Source organism: Periplaneta americana, chromosome 1, assembly GCF_040183065.1.
Source record: "Periplaneta americana isolate PAMFEO1 chromosome 1, P.americana_PAMFEO1_priV1, whole genome shotgun sequence".
In the NCBI taxonomy this organism is placed as follows: domain Eukaryota; kingdom Metazoa; phylum Arthropoda; class Insecta; order Blattodea; family Blattidae; genus Periplaneta; species Periplaneta americana.
Window position 1 is genome coordinate 14,395,388 of NC_091117.1, and position 16,775 is coordinate 14,412,162.

At 35.4% G+C, this 16,775-nt stretch overlaps 1 protein-coding gene across 8 annotated transcripts in view; it reads right to left on the reverse strand.

Moving 5' to 3' along the window:
- Positions 1-16,775, reverse strand: part of Dhc64C (dynein heavy chain, cytoplasmic) — a 162,187-nt gene that overhangs the window by 133,743 nt on the left and 11,669 nt on the right. For all 8 annotated transcript variants that reach the window (XM_069838938.1, XM_069838772.1, XM_069838723.1 and 5 more), the window contains exons 7-12: positions 13,130-13,251; positions 12,725-13,013; positions 9,632-9,940; positions 8,177-8,312; positions 4,186-4,424; positions 3,977-4,111 (exon numbers count right to left, since the gene is read on the reverse strand). In XM_069838938.1, the coding sequence (XP_069695039.1) occupies positions 3,977-4,111; positions 4,186-4,424; positions 8,177-8,312; positions 9,632-9,940; positions 12,725-13,013; positions 13,130-13,251 (1,230 nt within the window). The remainder of the gene's footprint in view (positions 1-3,976; positions 4,112-4,185; positions 4,425-8,176; positions 8,313-9,631; positions 9,941-12,724; positions 13,014-13,129; positions 13,252-16,775) is intronic.

Consider the following 16,775-nt stretch of genomic DNA (forward strand, 5'->3'; position numbering starts at 1 on the left):
GACATTAACTTCGACGGTCAACATGGACACGGAGCATTTGATTTGTGTTGTGGACGACTTGCCAGCGCAAAACACAGTTCGAAAGAGGTTTTGGTAGCACAGAGACCGTACAGACCGCCATCTGTTGCTACGACATTAAAGTTATACCGTACACGTTCTCAAGTTCAGATTGAATGCCTTGAATAATAGGCAACTTCTCTGACATATAAGCTGAAACTCGCTTCAAATCGGTGACTCAACAACAGTGACGTCATGACACACTTTGAAATGAACATCCAGTATAATTATGTGTGAGTAGGGAAATTTCACGAATTGGCAGGTTGTGCGGCAGCCAAGACAGTGTAACTCAAGAGTATGAAATTATAGAATGCGTTCACAGTGGTGTCAAATGAACCAGGCTACAATCTCAATTGAGAAATAATCAGCTAAATTGGAAAAATGCGCAAGTGAAGTTGCGTGAAGAGAGAAAATTTACAATGAAATATTAATCTTTCCCTAAATGTACTTCAATACCCTGTGGCCTGGATTTAGTACTTTGCTTCCCATTTTATTCATCACAAGGTCTGGTTCGTCTTATTAGACACTGATTTGCAGACATCTGTTGCAAAGCAGGAAACTATGTGCGCAAGAAATAAATATGCTAACTTGTTGATGAACTTTTCCAAGAGTCCTCTTATTCAGTAAAGGATCGTAAATATACCAAATACGGCTCCTCACTTCACTTTCCTTTCTAAAGGAGTTATGCTAAGGATTTTCAACACAAATTAAATATATATCTTGATTATACAACTTTTAACACTGTATCACTTCGGAATTTGTATGATAATAAATTTCTTTTGTTAAATATTCTTAACGTACCTTGTTAACATGTTTCTACCTATTTTTCGGTCATCTTCGGAACTGATCGTTGTTGGTCTTTCGCACCTCTTGTTTCCTGTGTGTGTGCGTTTTGTAGTGTAGTGTCAAAGAGTGTATGTGTTTTGAAGTTGAGTTGTGTGTTGAGAAAAGCGTTGGGTTGTGTTTTCGTGTGTCTGTATATTTCATATTGTTCTAGTGTGTTTAGTTTCTGGCTTTTTGGTTGGAAATGTTAAATGTTATGTTTTATTTAACGACGCTCGCAACTACAGAGGTTATATCAGCGTCGCCGGATGTGCCAGAATTTTGTCCCGCACGAGTTCTTTTACATGCCAGTAAATCTACTGACATGAGCCTGTCGCATTTAAGCACACTTAAATGCCATCGACCTGGCCCGGAATCGAACCCGCAACCTTAGGCATAGAAGGCCAGCACTATACCAACTCACCAACCAGGTCGACTTTTGGTTGTATGTGCAGTATTTCCATGTCTGTGTTGTGTTAAATATTCACGGTTCCTAATTTGGTTCTAACTCGTGAAATTGAGATCAAATGAGTACGGAAATTGATTATCTGCCATGATAGACGGCTAACAAAGATACTGCTTAAATAATTTACTACAAAGTTGTGGAGTTTTTAATCTTTGTAACCAGTGAAACCAAAAAGCTATAACACAAACTATCAGTAACTGCTCTCTTCTGTGTTGCATTATGCAGTCTGTGAAAGTTCAATAGTAGCATCACATTATTTGACCCCTTCTCACCTGAGTCAAGACTTACCACGAAATTAGCTATAATGCTGAAGATAAAAACATTCACCAATAAAACTAAAACCAGATTTTATGCGGAAATATTAAAATAATTACCTTCAAAACCACGAAGAGCGATTTCTAATCACAAACACAATAACTAAGAATTATGGTCACTACAGTCACACAAACAGTTCTTACATACAAAACTTGAACCAGTAATTATTAACATTATATCAATAAGATAACAGATAAAACATTTCCCAATTATTTATAACGATAAAATTAACACTTCTGAAGTCATTAAATGCACAAGAGAGAAGCAGTAAATTTATGTATGTTTACACAAATCCCTTTCTGTTTCCGAGATACGCTTTTAAAGAAATCCTGTGGAAAAGTGGCATGGTCAGTGGAACTTCTGGACCTTCTACAAAATGGGTTAAAATAGGCAAGATACTTTACGTATCTCAATACAATACATACATCAGTAAAGAATAATCACTTCAATATAAAATAAATACACATGTAAATAACAATAAATAAATACAAAAAAATATATATATACATATAAATAAATACATTAATGAATATAATAGTATATAATGCATACAGAAGGCACAAAAAAAAAAAAAGATAAATGGATGTGAAAATGAATGCATGGATAAATAAGAAGATTAATGAATTTATGGCTAAATGAACATATAAATGAATTTACGAATAAATAAGTAGATTAATGTATTAATTTAGCCATTAATTCATTAATGAATTTATGAATAAATAAATTAATTAATGAATTTGTGGCCAAATAAATAGATGAATGTACAGAAAAAAAATATACTTATGGCTAAATAAGAAATGAATGAATATAGGAAAAAACTGATTAATGAATTTATTATTAAATGGATAAATAAATGTACGTAAAAATAATTTAATTGATCTATAGCTAAATGAATGTGTGAATAAGCATACGGGATAATAAATATATAAATGTATAGTTAAATGAACAGATGAATGACTATAAGAGAAAGTAAAGGAGAATTATCATCACAGATAGGAACAGCAATAAATTTTGCAGTAATATACTGAATTAGATGATGACACCATCCTTAGTAGAATTGTGGCCGATTGTTTTTCCTCTGTACTCTTCACATATACAGGGTGAACCGTAAGTAATGACATTAATTTCAGAGGGTTATTCTTTGAGATATTTGAAACAAAAAGGTTTAATACAATTTTGCTTGTTTTTGCTTCGTTTTCGAGATAAAAATTGTTTTATATGAAATACTTTCTAGTGTGTTTTGGAAAAGCCATTGATTGAATTCCGAATATGCTCAGCCAATTTAAGAGAGCAGTGAATTATGAAAATAAGTGATTGAAAGAATTTTAGTTTTGTCCTTAAAATGTGCAGAAATTTGATCCGAACAAACATAACACTGAAGAATTTCTTTGCAGAACAAAAAGGTACATTTTCTCGGATGAAATTTCTGCACAATTAAAGAACAAAACTGAAATTCTTTCAATCATTCATTATAATAATACACTGCTCTTTCAAATCCACTCATCATATATTGGAAATTCAGTCAATGGCTTTCCCAAAACATGGTAATGAAATGTTCGCGTATGCTTCCACGGCTGGTGTACATGGTGTGTGGTTAAGCTTCAGGGCTTCTACTGTGTTGTCTTGGTGTTATTGGCTGACGTTTCGACCGCTGTGTTGTGGCCATCTTCAGAGCAGTCATTGGATAAGGAAATAGTCTGCCAGCTCGTAGACTATTTCCTTATCCAACAACTGCTCTGAAGATGACCACAACACAGCAGTTGAAACGTCAGCCAATAACACCAAGACAACGCGGTAGAAACCCTGAAGCTTATCCACACACCATGGTAATGAAATGTTTCATATAAAATAATTTTTATCTCGAAAACGAAGCAAAAACGAGCAAAACTGTATTAAACATTGCTTGAAATATTTCGAAAAATAACACCTTAAAATTAATGACATTACTTTCAGTTCACCCTGTATATAGATGGCAAAAAAAAAATCAGAACTTTGTTATCTAAGAAAAAGTAAATTAAAATAATTTTCACTAAATTCACATCAATCAACAGCTCTGTTAAAAGAACACATACGAGTATAAGCAATCTCGATCTTTATTGTAATATTAAAAAAAATGTAACCAAAGAAGGAAGTGCGAATTTCATAAGATGAATAAACATGAAACATGGATTTGTGTAAACATAGCATTGTGTAACTGAACACAGAGATTTCGACAAGATGTAAATTTACTGTACTGCAAACTAACAAAAGATACTCTTACCACACACGAATTCACCAATACAAATACAAACAGGATTAGATATGTGAAAACATTACCTTTTCCAAGGTTCTCTCGTACGTCCTCACGCTCTCTATAAGAGAAATAGCGAACGGATATAGCTGGTTGGCCTGATGTGCCTTGTTGACAATGGCCAATGGAACCCGGAAGCCAAGATTTTTCAAATTCCGCACCTGAAAGCAATGCAGACAGTGAGCAAACTACTAATTCTGAAAATATATTATAACTCTCACAGAAACATACTCACCTCTTTGGAGAGGGTAATGATCTCTGGCAGGAAGTTCACTTTCAGCTTGAGCACATTACCACGACCAGTGCGGGATCGTTGGCTCTCGATGGCAAAGATGCGTCCTGTCACTCCAAGGTTGCGCTGCTGGACCTTGCGAGCCCAATCATCAAATATCTCTTGTGTGTTTAGCTTCAGTCGAAAGCTGTCTCCATCTGCCTTCAGTTTTTGTCCTTCAATATGATTCTCCCAGCCTTTACCTGTTTGAAAAGGAAGTAAATTCTAAGTGTCCCTTACTTGTGATAACTTACTTTATAGAAGAAAAAAGTGGTAACAAGTTCACACACGCTTTCTTATTAAATATATTTCTCGTGTTTTACAATAATTCAGTTCCTCTGCCACATGCAGTAAAATCTACTACATCCTAATTTTTGAAGAAGTTTACAGACAAGAAGGCAATAATTGAAATAATGAAGTGATAAGTAAAGTGAGCTAGGAATAGGAAGTAACCATGATACATGCCAGTGAGGTCTAAGAAGTAGGAAAGAAAGGTTGGAACAGTTGGAATAATTGGTGTAGTGAAAATTGAGTCTGAAATAGTAAACGTAGTATGAAGGATAGGGATTTATATTTAGATTTAATAGGTTTTGAGCGATAAATAGTGCAGAACGAGTGAAGTACGAAATAGATGAAGTGATAAGAAAGGACATGGAAGGACACAGTCTAGAACAATAAAAGATAAGCGCAAGTGTAAGAATATAGTGTAAAGGCAATAAATTAATTAGTGAAGTGATGTAAATAGCAAAGTGAGCAAGAAGTAAGAATTAACCATGTTACATGTCAGTAAGGACTAAGAACTCGGAAAGTAAGGAATATATAGTCCCGTCACTCTTATTTCCGGCAGCCAATCACATTGCAGGTCGGCTACATTTAAACGTGTGCGTCTTGTGATTTGCTGCTGATGATGTAATGAACTTCCTAAGGCTCGATAAATACTTAATATTATCGCCCGTCATTTTAGCTCTTTCGTTGGCGATCACAGAGAGCACACGAGGACGTTATTTGCCGCTCAATTACAGTGCATTTGATTTATTATCAAGGGGCTACGACATGATAATGTTTAATGGTGCGGCAAATAGATTCCTCGTCTGGTAACTCGGCAACGAAAGAACAAAAATGGCGAACGATACTACCTACTTAGACTTTATAGAGCTTTCACTTCCTAAGACGTAAGCAAAGAGGAGGAGTCACGCCGGAAATAACAGCGACACGACTATAGTATTAGGTGGGATAGAGAATACGGAAAAAGATTTTTTGTCATATGAGTATAACCAGCAAGAGATAGGAATGGTAATGAAAAGTATGTATAGTGAAAATAGAGTCTGAAATAAATAGTAAACATAATAGTACGGATAGGGAAATTAGTTTTTAGATAGGTTTTAGAACTATATATTGTGTCAGATGAATAAAGTGCGAAATAGATGAAGTAATTTTAGTAAAAGAATGGATACTAAAAGACATGGCATTGAATAAAGGAAGATAAGTGCATGAGTCATCCACTAAGTTTAAAATTTATGTAAGTAGTGTAAGAATGGGAATGCTGGCCCGAATACAGGAATGTGAAGGACCAGCAGGACAGAACGGTTGAGTGACAATAAATCAAATCATATCTTATCACTTACAAAGTATTTGCAAAATTAATACTGGTAATTAGAAGACTGAATACTATCACAAAAAGAACAGCACGGTTTTTGTGAAGGAAGATCATCTTCAAATTGTACACTAATAGAATAGATAAACCAGAAACATCGAAAATACTAACTGAAAACAGTATGTTATTTGTAGATTATGTTAAAGCACTTGAAGGAATTAATGACACACAAGAAATACCTGGACTAAATTATTCAGATGATAAGATTTATGTACTTTAACATGATCATCAGTATAGATAAAGGAAATTTTAGAAGGTCCAAAATGGAACTGATGAATTTAGGTGTAAGACAGGCACGCAGCTTTCAGAAAGGAAAATGAGAGCTAAGAAGACATTTTAAATAAAACAAAACAATTTCAGAAACAGTTTTGTTTACTGTGACCAAGTAATTTTAGACAACTCTCAAAAACATTTACAAATTACTACTTATCTCTACAGAAAATAATGAAAAAAAATATATATTATATATATATATATATATATATATATATATATATATATATATATATATATATATCAAATATTTTCAGAAAAATCTAAGATAAATATCCAGTACAATCCAAAATTCACTACTCAAAAGATTAATTTAATCACTCCTTTAGACATTCACATCTTTATTGGTTAGTACAATTAATACTGAACTGAAAACTGTAATAGTAATACTTAAAAAAAATTCTTCTTCCTCATAATAATTACGAAATGAAATTAAAAGTCTCTTTACGCAACTCAATTCACGATCATGAATTGCTAAAGAAGTGACTTTGCCTTTTGAGCAGTGTATTTATAAAAACAAAAATTATGTTGTTGTTTTCTAATGCCAGGCGTTTGACAATAAAGTCATTTGACCTCTTGCACTCCAATATTTTTCAAAGATATTATCATGGCCAGCCACTGAAGCACAGATTTTGAGGTGTTCCGAATCCATTTCTTGGTTTGAGTTGCACAATGGGCAGTTAGGGGACTGATATATTCCAATTCTATGCAGGTGTTTGGCCAAACAATCATGGCCTGTTGCCAATCTAAATGCAGCTACAGACGATTTTCGTGGTAAATCGGGAATTAACTGTGGATTTTGATGCAGAGAGTTCCATTTTTTCCCTGCAAAAGGGAATCTGTCGGATACAGGGGGGAGAGCTATTAATCCTTCCCATTGAAGGCTTTAAGGAACCAACCTGGACAAATACCCAACATCCCATCCCTACCTTCCTGTGGTGCAGCTGTTAGTAAGCATAATTTTACAAGCTGAACTAAATTTGCACTGGTCAGCTTGATGAGTTAATGACTGAATTTGGTATAATTTTCCTCTATTCAATACCTAATTCCCTCTTTACCCTTTCCTATCCAGTCCTCTGACTGAACTCTTACTTTCTTCGACCCTGACGGCATTAGAGCATTCGAGGCCTAGGCGTTCATTTCCCTTTCCTTCCTCCTCTTTCTACTTTTCTGTTCCTAGTGCTGACCTGCTATGGCACTAAAATCGTCCTCCAGTGGCTTAAGGAGGAAAAGCTGGTGATCAACAAGATCTCCCAGCTAGGTCCAGTGGACCCGTCGACCAACAGCAGGTGTGGTCCTCCAGACATTCTGGGGGTTGTGTGTGAATGAAGTAGCCACCAAAACGTTAAAATATGGTGTTCACTTAAATCGGCTACAACTTGCCATTTAATCACTCCAATAAGAAATGAGTACCATTAAGAAAAAATTATACACGTTGATATATTTTTTAATTATCTAGGATTCGAAGTTTCGTTTAATTATGACAAAGATCTAAAGAAATAAGTTACACAGGTTTCAAAATATATGTGGAATAACAGGAGTACACTGAGAAATGAAGTTAGAAAGAATACCATACTGAAATTAACAAAAAAAATATAGGGAAAAAAATTGAATCCTTAATAAGAAAAAAAAAAAAGAGACAGAAATGGCCGAAATGAGATTCCATAAAGGAGTTGCTAGATATACCCATACAGAGTGTGCACAAAATGAAAATACATGACAGGATTTTAAAATGTTTAAATTTAAACAATAAGATTCAAAACAATATGAACTAGCAAAGACACATTTTAAGAATGAAAGAAACAAGACTCAAATATCAGGTGCAGCAATACAAACTGAAAGGATATAGGAATGTCGGAAGACATAGAAGATGCTCGATGGATGTTCTCTAAGGCAGAATAAATCATCAGGCTCACCATGAAGATGAAGATGATAAACCTACTACATGGGGTCTATGCCTAAAAATCCAGCCCACACCTTTGGCACGTTTTCAATTCGAACTATCTTCTCCAAACTAAATAAACTTACCCAACACATCTTCCACTCTTCTCAAGTATGCTGTTAGCTGGCGATCTATCTGCTTAGCCCACACAATGGAGCCAGATATCGGTGGTAAATCTCGAACAATGCTCATCCTGCAGGACTTGCTTTGAGGATATTGGACCTGAGACAGAAAACCACACAGTTATGCCAAACAAATTTAATATTTCTTTCATTATATATGATTCCGAAATACATAACAGAGAGAACTAAATAACATCGCATTCTAGAAGCCATATAGAGGTTCTCTGTCCAGCAGCCAATACGAAGGGCTTCATACAAGTGCATTTTTGATATGCAGAGTCATCTTGTATGGAATTAAGATTAATGAAGTTTATCACTGTGAAATTTCTCCAAGAAATTTGCAGACTCCTATCCTTAAGAATTATGTAACAGAATACAGTAAAATCACGAAAAGACGCTCTTCAAGGGACCGGGTGTAAAACGCGTATTAACCGGGACTGTGTATTAGGCAGGTATACTAATTTTGACTTATATACAGTATGTATTAGCATTTTTCTTTATTGAAATACATGATTCATGAAAGGTAATACAGTATTACTCCATTATGTAATTACTGTATTTGTATGTTAAAGACATTTACGATATGTACTGTACTTAATTCTTTTGGGAAAAAAAAAGCCATTTATAGTTGTTTGCCACATGCGTGTACTCCAAGTCCTCATGTTTACCACACTTCAGTTTCTGCGATTACATCCTCCCGACGTCGCAGCTGTAGTGATTGTCGCGATTTTTTATTATCGTTCTTAATGTCGATAATGGGATTCCTAATGAATCTGAGAGTTGTTTCTGAGTAATAGTACTGTTCTCATCGTACTTTCGTAAGATTTCCCATTTTTCAAGCACAGAAAGGGCTTTTCGTTTAACATTCATTGTAATCACATTCTCACACACTCCAATACACAAAAGGACAACAAACTGACCAGCAAAAATTTCCAGAATTTTATTATGGCCGAGTGAAGAATGTTGTTTGAGAGAGAGGGTTAGCAAGAGGGTGAGGTATTGTAACTGTATGTAGGCTTTAACTGCGCATCTAAGGAGTCGAATAAGAGAGCGTAACAAGAGGGTGGGGTATACTAAGGTATGAAGTATGAAGGTTTAAATGTGCAGGTAAAGAATCGAATTCCAATACTTTTCAGGTTAATGGCACCAGTGAGTTCAATGTTTCATTGCTGTTACAGTACATTGCTGAAAATTACATCAAAAATATTCCACAAAAAACAGCATATTATGCAGGACTTGAGCGCAACAAACGGGGTATTTTATAAAGCCGTTATATATGAAATGTGCAGGGACCGGACAAAAAAAGTGTATTACACGGGATAGCATAATAAGCGGGCGCGTCTTATCGAGGTTTTACTGTACTTTACGGAAAATAAATACAAAATGGTATTATTTCAGATCATCTGTTCCTACACATACCTTGAACTTCTCGTGCAATGCCTCAATGTCGTCCTTCACCCTCTGGATGAGCTGTGTCTGGTATTCACGAATGGCCCCTCGGATGTGCGGCCTCACAAAGAGGGCATTGAATCTAGAGAAGATTCGGAACATCTCGTTGGCATTTTTAGCAGTGCCCAGCTGGTCACGTAGATGCGCCGTGATTCTTGTCTCTACACGGTCAATCCGTTCCTCATAGCGTCTTACTGCTGCATCCCAGGCTTCCAAACCTTCTCGAGTGATGTCCAGGCAGTCCACTTCCTTCACATTTTCATATGCGAGGTTCACTTCCTGCACAGATTATAACAGATTTAGTTTCCACGAGGAACTGCATTTATTACACTTATGGCTGGTTGTACTACAAGAAATTAACTTTTGTTTAAGACATAAAATTAATCCACAATTATACTTAACTGAGAATTTTTGGTTGTATATAAATATTAACTTCAGTTATTTTGTCTTAACTTTCAGTTAAATATAACAGATAACAGATTTAGTTTCCACGAGGAACTGCATTTATTACACTTATGGCTAGTTGTACTACATCAAATCAACTTTGGTTTAAGACATAAAATTAATCCACAATTATACTTAACTGAGAATTTTTGGTTGTATATAAATATTAACTTCAGTTATTTTGTCTTAACTTTCAGTTAAATATAACAGATAACAGATTTAGTTTCCACGAGGAACTGCATTTATTACACTTATGGCTAGTTGTACTACAAGAAATTAACTTTGGTTTAAGACATAAAATTAATCCACAATTATACTTAACTGAGAATTTTTGGTTGTATATAAATATTAACTTCAGTTATTTTGTCTTAACTTTCAGTTAAATATAACTGATGGATCTTCTCAAGTTAATATTAACTGAATTTTCATTACCTATTACCTATTATATTAACTGAAGTTTACAGAAAATATTTTCGAAAGAAAAGAAGAGAAAAGTTTCTTTGTATAAGTAGCCTAAAATGGTGAGTGAAACTTATTTTCATTGTATTTAGGCAGAGGTTTGTTAATTTTTAAATTCTGATAGTGGATTATGTTACATACAATTTTATTTAATATTTTATTCTAGGTTAAATTAAATTATAAATTCATTTATTTATTTCCAGGTTTATGATTATTCTGATATCTCATCTGATGATGGTATACAATTTCGCAGTGCTCATGTTTTGCATGAGCAAGGAAATTCGTTCATTGAACTCGAGACAAACAATTTAAAATTAAATTTTTGCTATCAAAATTTCTAGTGGAAGATCTTGAACATAGGTTACATCCTGTTACAACCACAAACAAAGCAAAATCATGCTCATGATCCTTCCCACACGTACCGAGATGCATATTCAAGAGGCTTTTTTTTTTTAATTTTAATAGGTTATTTTATGATGCTTTATCAACATCTTAGGTTATTTGGCGTCTGAATGAGATGAAGGTGATAATGCCGGTGAAATGAGTCCGGGGTCCAACACCGAAAGTTACCCAGCATTTGCTCATATTGGGTTGAGGGAAAACCCCGAAAAAAACCTCAACCAGGTAACTTGTCCCGACCGGGAATCGAACCCGGGCCACCTGGTTTCGCGGCCAGACGCGCTAACCGTTACTCCACAGGTGTGAACTAAATTCAAAGGGTGGTGGTGATTAAGTTTTCTCTCTCATTGGTGAAACAGTTCAAAATCAACTGGCTACAAATTTCATTCATGTTTCGCGATGTTGCCACATATTTTACTGCAAATATCAATTAATACTAAACCTAGTTTACATGTTCATAAGTTAATTTCATACAACATATCGTTGGCTTAGAATGTAAACCTGCTAACTAACAAAAAGGTAATTTTACAGGGGAAACAAAAACTGAGTAATACCTTCTGTACTTCGGATCTCGTCCTAGTTTCAGGGTTAATTTATACCCAGTTTTTGTTTCCCCTGTAAAATTACCTTTTTGTTAGTTAGCAGGGTCACACTCTAAGCTGAAGATATGTAGAAACTAACCTAGAGCTATTTACTTACGTTGAGTTAAAAATAACCTACAGTTGGTTACTTTTATACAACTGAGCCTAAGATATAAGATTTAAATCTTTTGAAATGATTGTGGAATTATGGGGGAGAAAAAAGAAAGCAGACACACTGACTAAAGGTATGGTCACACGTCGCTACTTTTGCAGCGATACAGTACAAAAAACTGCGCAACTCTCGTACTGTGACGTGTGAACAACGGTGCAACCCGAAAAGTAGCGGCTGCCGAACCTGCTACCCGCTACTTTTCCATGCTGCGCGCAGCTTAAAAGTAGCGACGTGTGAACAGGGTTCTCAGAGTTGCAGCCGCAGCATTTTTGATATCAGTTTTGTTGAAACTTTTGCTGCGGTTGCCACCAATGTTGCCACCCAAATGTGCCAATGATACTTTTATTGTTTGAATATATTTTAATGTTAGATGTGATGAAAAATTATTTGTAACAGTTATTAAATGCACAACACAGTCTCAGCATATTTGCTGACGATATAATTCACTTTTTTAATTTTCTGTAGCATAGTTCCAAACAGGAGGGTTGTCAATATTGATTATGTGAAAATGCTGTTGGTTATCATTTAAGTATATAGGCGTTTTTAAAAGCTTTATAGTAAAAATAATGTCAATTTCTGAATACTACTTAGGACAGAAAAGCAAATAATAGATAAGTAAGCTTTCGCATGAGTTTATTAATAACGCGAACATAACCACAAAATGTATATTGAGAAGTCAACACGGAGATGGAAACTTGCAGCATGACTGCGGCTGCAAAAGTAGCGCCTTGTGTGTGAGCAGACTCGCAACCTCCAGTTGCAACTTTTGCTGCACTCGGGTTGCGCAGCACAAAAAGTAACATGCAGCACACTACTTTTGGCTTACGTGTGAATATGACACGCAACTTTTGCAGCTGCAGTACAAAAGTTGCGCAGCATAAGTAGCGACGTGTGACCGTGCCTTAAGATAGGATCAGAAATTCAACAAACAACAAACCTATAATTTAATATGATAATAACAGCAGTTCAAAAGATATTAATTCAGAAATTGCCTAGACTCACGCTCACCTCTATGGCATTGGCATCAGCTGCTTCCAATCCCAGGACCTCTGGCTTCAAGTCACCAGCCTCCTGCTGGTCTGGACTCATGGGCTGCTGGGACTGCTGGTCCATTGGGCGAGTTGGAATCACTGACAGTAAGGTGGGGCGCAGTACACGCACTATCACTGTGCGCAGCTGTTCGTGCTGACGGCGGAAACGGCGCATGTGCTCCATGCGAGTCTGCAGACGCTTGTGTGCAGGGGAGACTCGCCACACCATCTTCAAGTGCTCATCACGCTTCTTCTTCACGATATCCCTGCAGTTTAACAAATTCCAAAGTAATTAAATTAAAGTTAATGATAAACAAAACTAATGGCAGCTTTTGCATATTTTGCTGGTGGAATAATTACGCATGCACAATATCCAGCTCACCGTAATAGTCCCTGCAGCTTGTCGTACTCATCATCCCAAGTAGTGAAGACATCAAAGCACTGAGTCATCACTTTCTCAAACTCATCAAATGGTATATGCATCAGACGCCGTGTTCCAAGAACCTACAACACCAACATTTATATTATTTGCCATTCTTTGGAAGTGAAGGATGAGAGAGAGGGGGGGAGGAGTAGGGGAGGGACGCGAGGGGGAGGGAGAGAGGGAAAGAGAGTGCATGCGGGTGGGGGTAGGTTTTGACTTGAAAGGCGAGAGACCCTAACTGGGGGAAAATGGGAATTGAAGCACCTGTCCAAAAACTATACAATTCTGCCACACTTCCAAACATTCATAAATACAGAGTGATGCTTAAATTACAATGACGCGACAACAGCGACATCGCAGTATCGCGTCGCAGATTAGTGTTCACAATTCCGCGACTTGAATCGCTGGTTCGTGTTTATTAGGAAACTTAAAATGAAACGATGCCTGCCTTCTCTATTTTTTGAGTAGAAGAAATCAACTTATCATAACTATATGCGAATGAAATCTTCGCAATTTGATGATCTCCTGCATATTATTGGCCCTCAAATACAAAAACGTCCAATGCGGGAGGCATCCAGCAGAGCATCTAAGCGTAACTTTGAGGTTAGGGGCGGAATTCATAGTCGTCACTTATAAATGAGTGAACCCTTAAGTGGTTACTTATACTCATTTCTAATTCATAGTTGTCCCTCATTCACATAATGAGTGATTACTTAAGTGAGCTGATCTGTACCCTTAAGTGACCACTCATTTTCAAAATGTATACTGAGAATGATTTTGAGGATTTTGTGGAGTTTGTTGAACGAAATGAGGAAAATATGTGTCCCAAAAAGGTATATTAGAGACATGGAGAATCCTCTGGAAATGTATAGTGAACTGAAATTTAAGAAGCGATATCGTTTTCAGATCAATTCGAAGTTCTTGCTCTAGCCAAATTGATCGTTATTTATTTATTTATTCATTCATTTATTTATATAACAGGGCAAAGCCCCAATTACAATAGACAGTACAGATATTTGTTAAAAAAAAACATAGAATTGCATATAACATGAGAAGAAGAGATAAAGCAGATACAAGGTTAATTACAAATTAAAAATTAAAAACAAAAAAAAAAAAAGTAGATACTACCTAAATAAAAGACACAGATCTAGATATAAATGAAAAATACTAAATAAAAATAAATTAAAAGGGGTTAAGTATAGATATCATAGCCAAAAATGTAAAATGTAGCTATAATTGGCAAATTATAGAGTAAATATAACACTATGTTAATAAATTCAATATACAGTATTATATAGTAGGCCTAATAGGCTTAATTAATTTATTTAAGAAATTCACTACTACAGAACACGTGTTCCAATTAGTAGGATATCTGATTATAACTATGACTAACACGCAACTAGAATTTAACATATCATGAAACTATTGCTGTATATAACTTATCCAGTACAATAATATTGATAACTCGTTGTTATAGCAACTCCACATGCAGAGCTGCTTTCGATTAGTTCAATGAGAGTCGGCTTTTGCTATGACGTCATGTCCGGCAGCTGTAAGTGTGCACTGATTACGTGAAGATAAGTGCTGTCTATGAATTCGGAATTGACATAAGGGTTCCCTTATTATAAGCAAACACTTATTACTTAAGGGTTCACTCATTTTTTAAGTGACGACTATGAATTCCACCCTAGATCTCCCTTTAAGAACTTGGTTCTCTCCCTACGTTCTCTCTTTACGATTTTCGTATTGTAACTTTCACAATGTCCATTAGTTTTAGAAACAAGTCCTGTAATCTGGGATAAATTAAAAAGAACCTCATTAAGTGGAAGCTCTTTGAGGACAATTCACGAAGGTAGAAGACTGATACATATTGAAAAAAAAAAGGAAATTTTCCGAACTTTATGGGAGTCATGGATGGAAAGATTTGTGTATTTCATGTACACAAACAGTAATATAAAGAGTGAACCGTAAATAATGTCATTAATTTCATAGTGTTATTCTTTGAGATATTTTAAACAAAAAAATAATATGATTATTGTTTTCGTTTTGCTTCCTTTTTGAGATAAAAACTGTTTTGTATTAAACATTTCTTACCATCTTTTTGAAAAACCATTGATTTAATTACCAATATGTTCAGTAAATTTAAGAGAGCACTGTATTTTCATAATAAATACGCAGAAATTTGATCTAACAAATGTAAAGCTTTAAAATTCCTTTTCAGAACGAAAATTTACAATTGTTCAGAAGACATTTCTGCATATTTAAACGACAAAAACTAATTTTTTTATCATAATACACTGCTCTCTTAAATTGACTAAGCATATTGGGAATTAATTAAATTCAATAGCTTTCCCAAAATACACCATGAAACGTTTCACATAAAATAATTTTTTTCTCGAAAATGAAACAAAAACGAGCAAAATTATATTAAACTTTTTTGTTTGAAATATCCTAAAGAATAAACCTCTATAAATGACATTACTAGCGGTTCATTCTGTATAATTCAGAGTATCCTTTAACCAATTCTATCAACATCTCATATGAAAAAGTATTAAATTTTGTTGCAGATGACGCCGTCATAAACAAAATATATACACATTCCCATAACATCGCGCGGTAAAAGTTAACTCAATTTCAACTTTCGTCGCGTCGCGGTCTGTGTAGTGACGTCATGGAAATCTGATTTCCTATTGGGCCATAATTTATATAATGTTGCGTCGCTGTGTCGTGTCGTGTCATTGTAAACGATGCATGAGACATAAGTTAGGTTACACAGAAAAGTCATCAATTTTCTTCGAATTTTGTACGCATAGCATTGGCATCCGTACAAACTGTAGATGCCATAACACCTTACTGGAGATGACCCAAACCACCAACTGAAATTTTGCAAGTGAGCATGTGAACACATCAGGCACGACCCACTGTTCCAGTCTTCTGTTGTGATCAGCAATGAACCCAATTCTTATATGAATGGCGATGAGTCAATAAGTAAAATTGCGCTATTGGAGGGATATCAACTCCCAAATGGATTGGTCTGTCCAAAATGCGGCAAGAAAGTTTATGGTTTGCGTGGTATATGCGGAACAACAGTTGTTGGTCCTATTTTATCGAAAGTAATCACACTGCTGAAAAGTAAAAGGAAATGCTTGAAGTGTTTTCCCCAACATGTTTCAATAAGACTGTGCCCCACTCCATTATGGTCACCAAGTTCGTTCATGGTTAGACAAATAGTTTCCAGGATGTTGGATAGGTCATCGAGGTCCTGTTCAATGGCCATCATGGTCGCCAGACCTAACACCTCTGGATTTTTATTTGCAGGGATACTTAAAGGCACTGACAAAATTAACAGCATGGCAAACTATAAAGAAAGGATCACAGAAGCCGTGTCACAAATCATCTTTACCACACTAACACAAGTTTTACGCAACAGGAGCACGAAATCGAAGCATGCATTCAAGCATGAATGAACACATATTGTAACTGTTCTCACGTAATCTGACTTCTGTCTCAGCCTGTAAAATTATTATAAACTTAAAGATTCATAGAGCTATGAATAAGTAATTATTAATTAAAATATAAAATCCTAATAAAATACTACATGAAA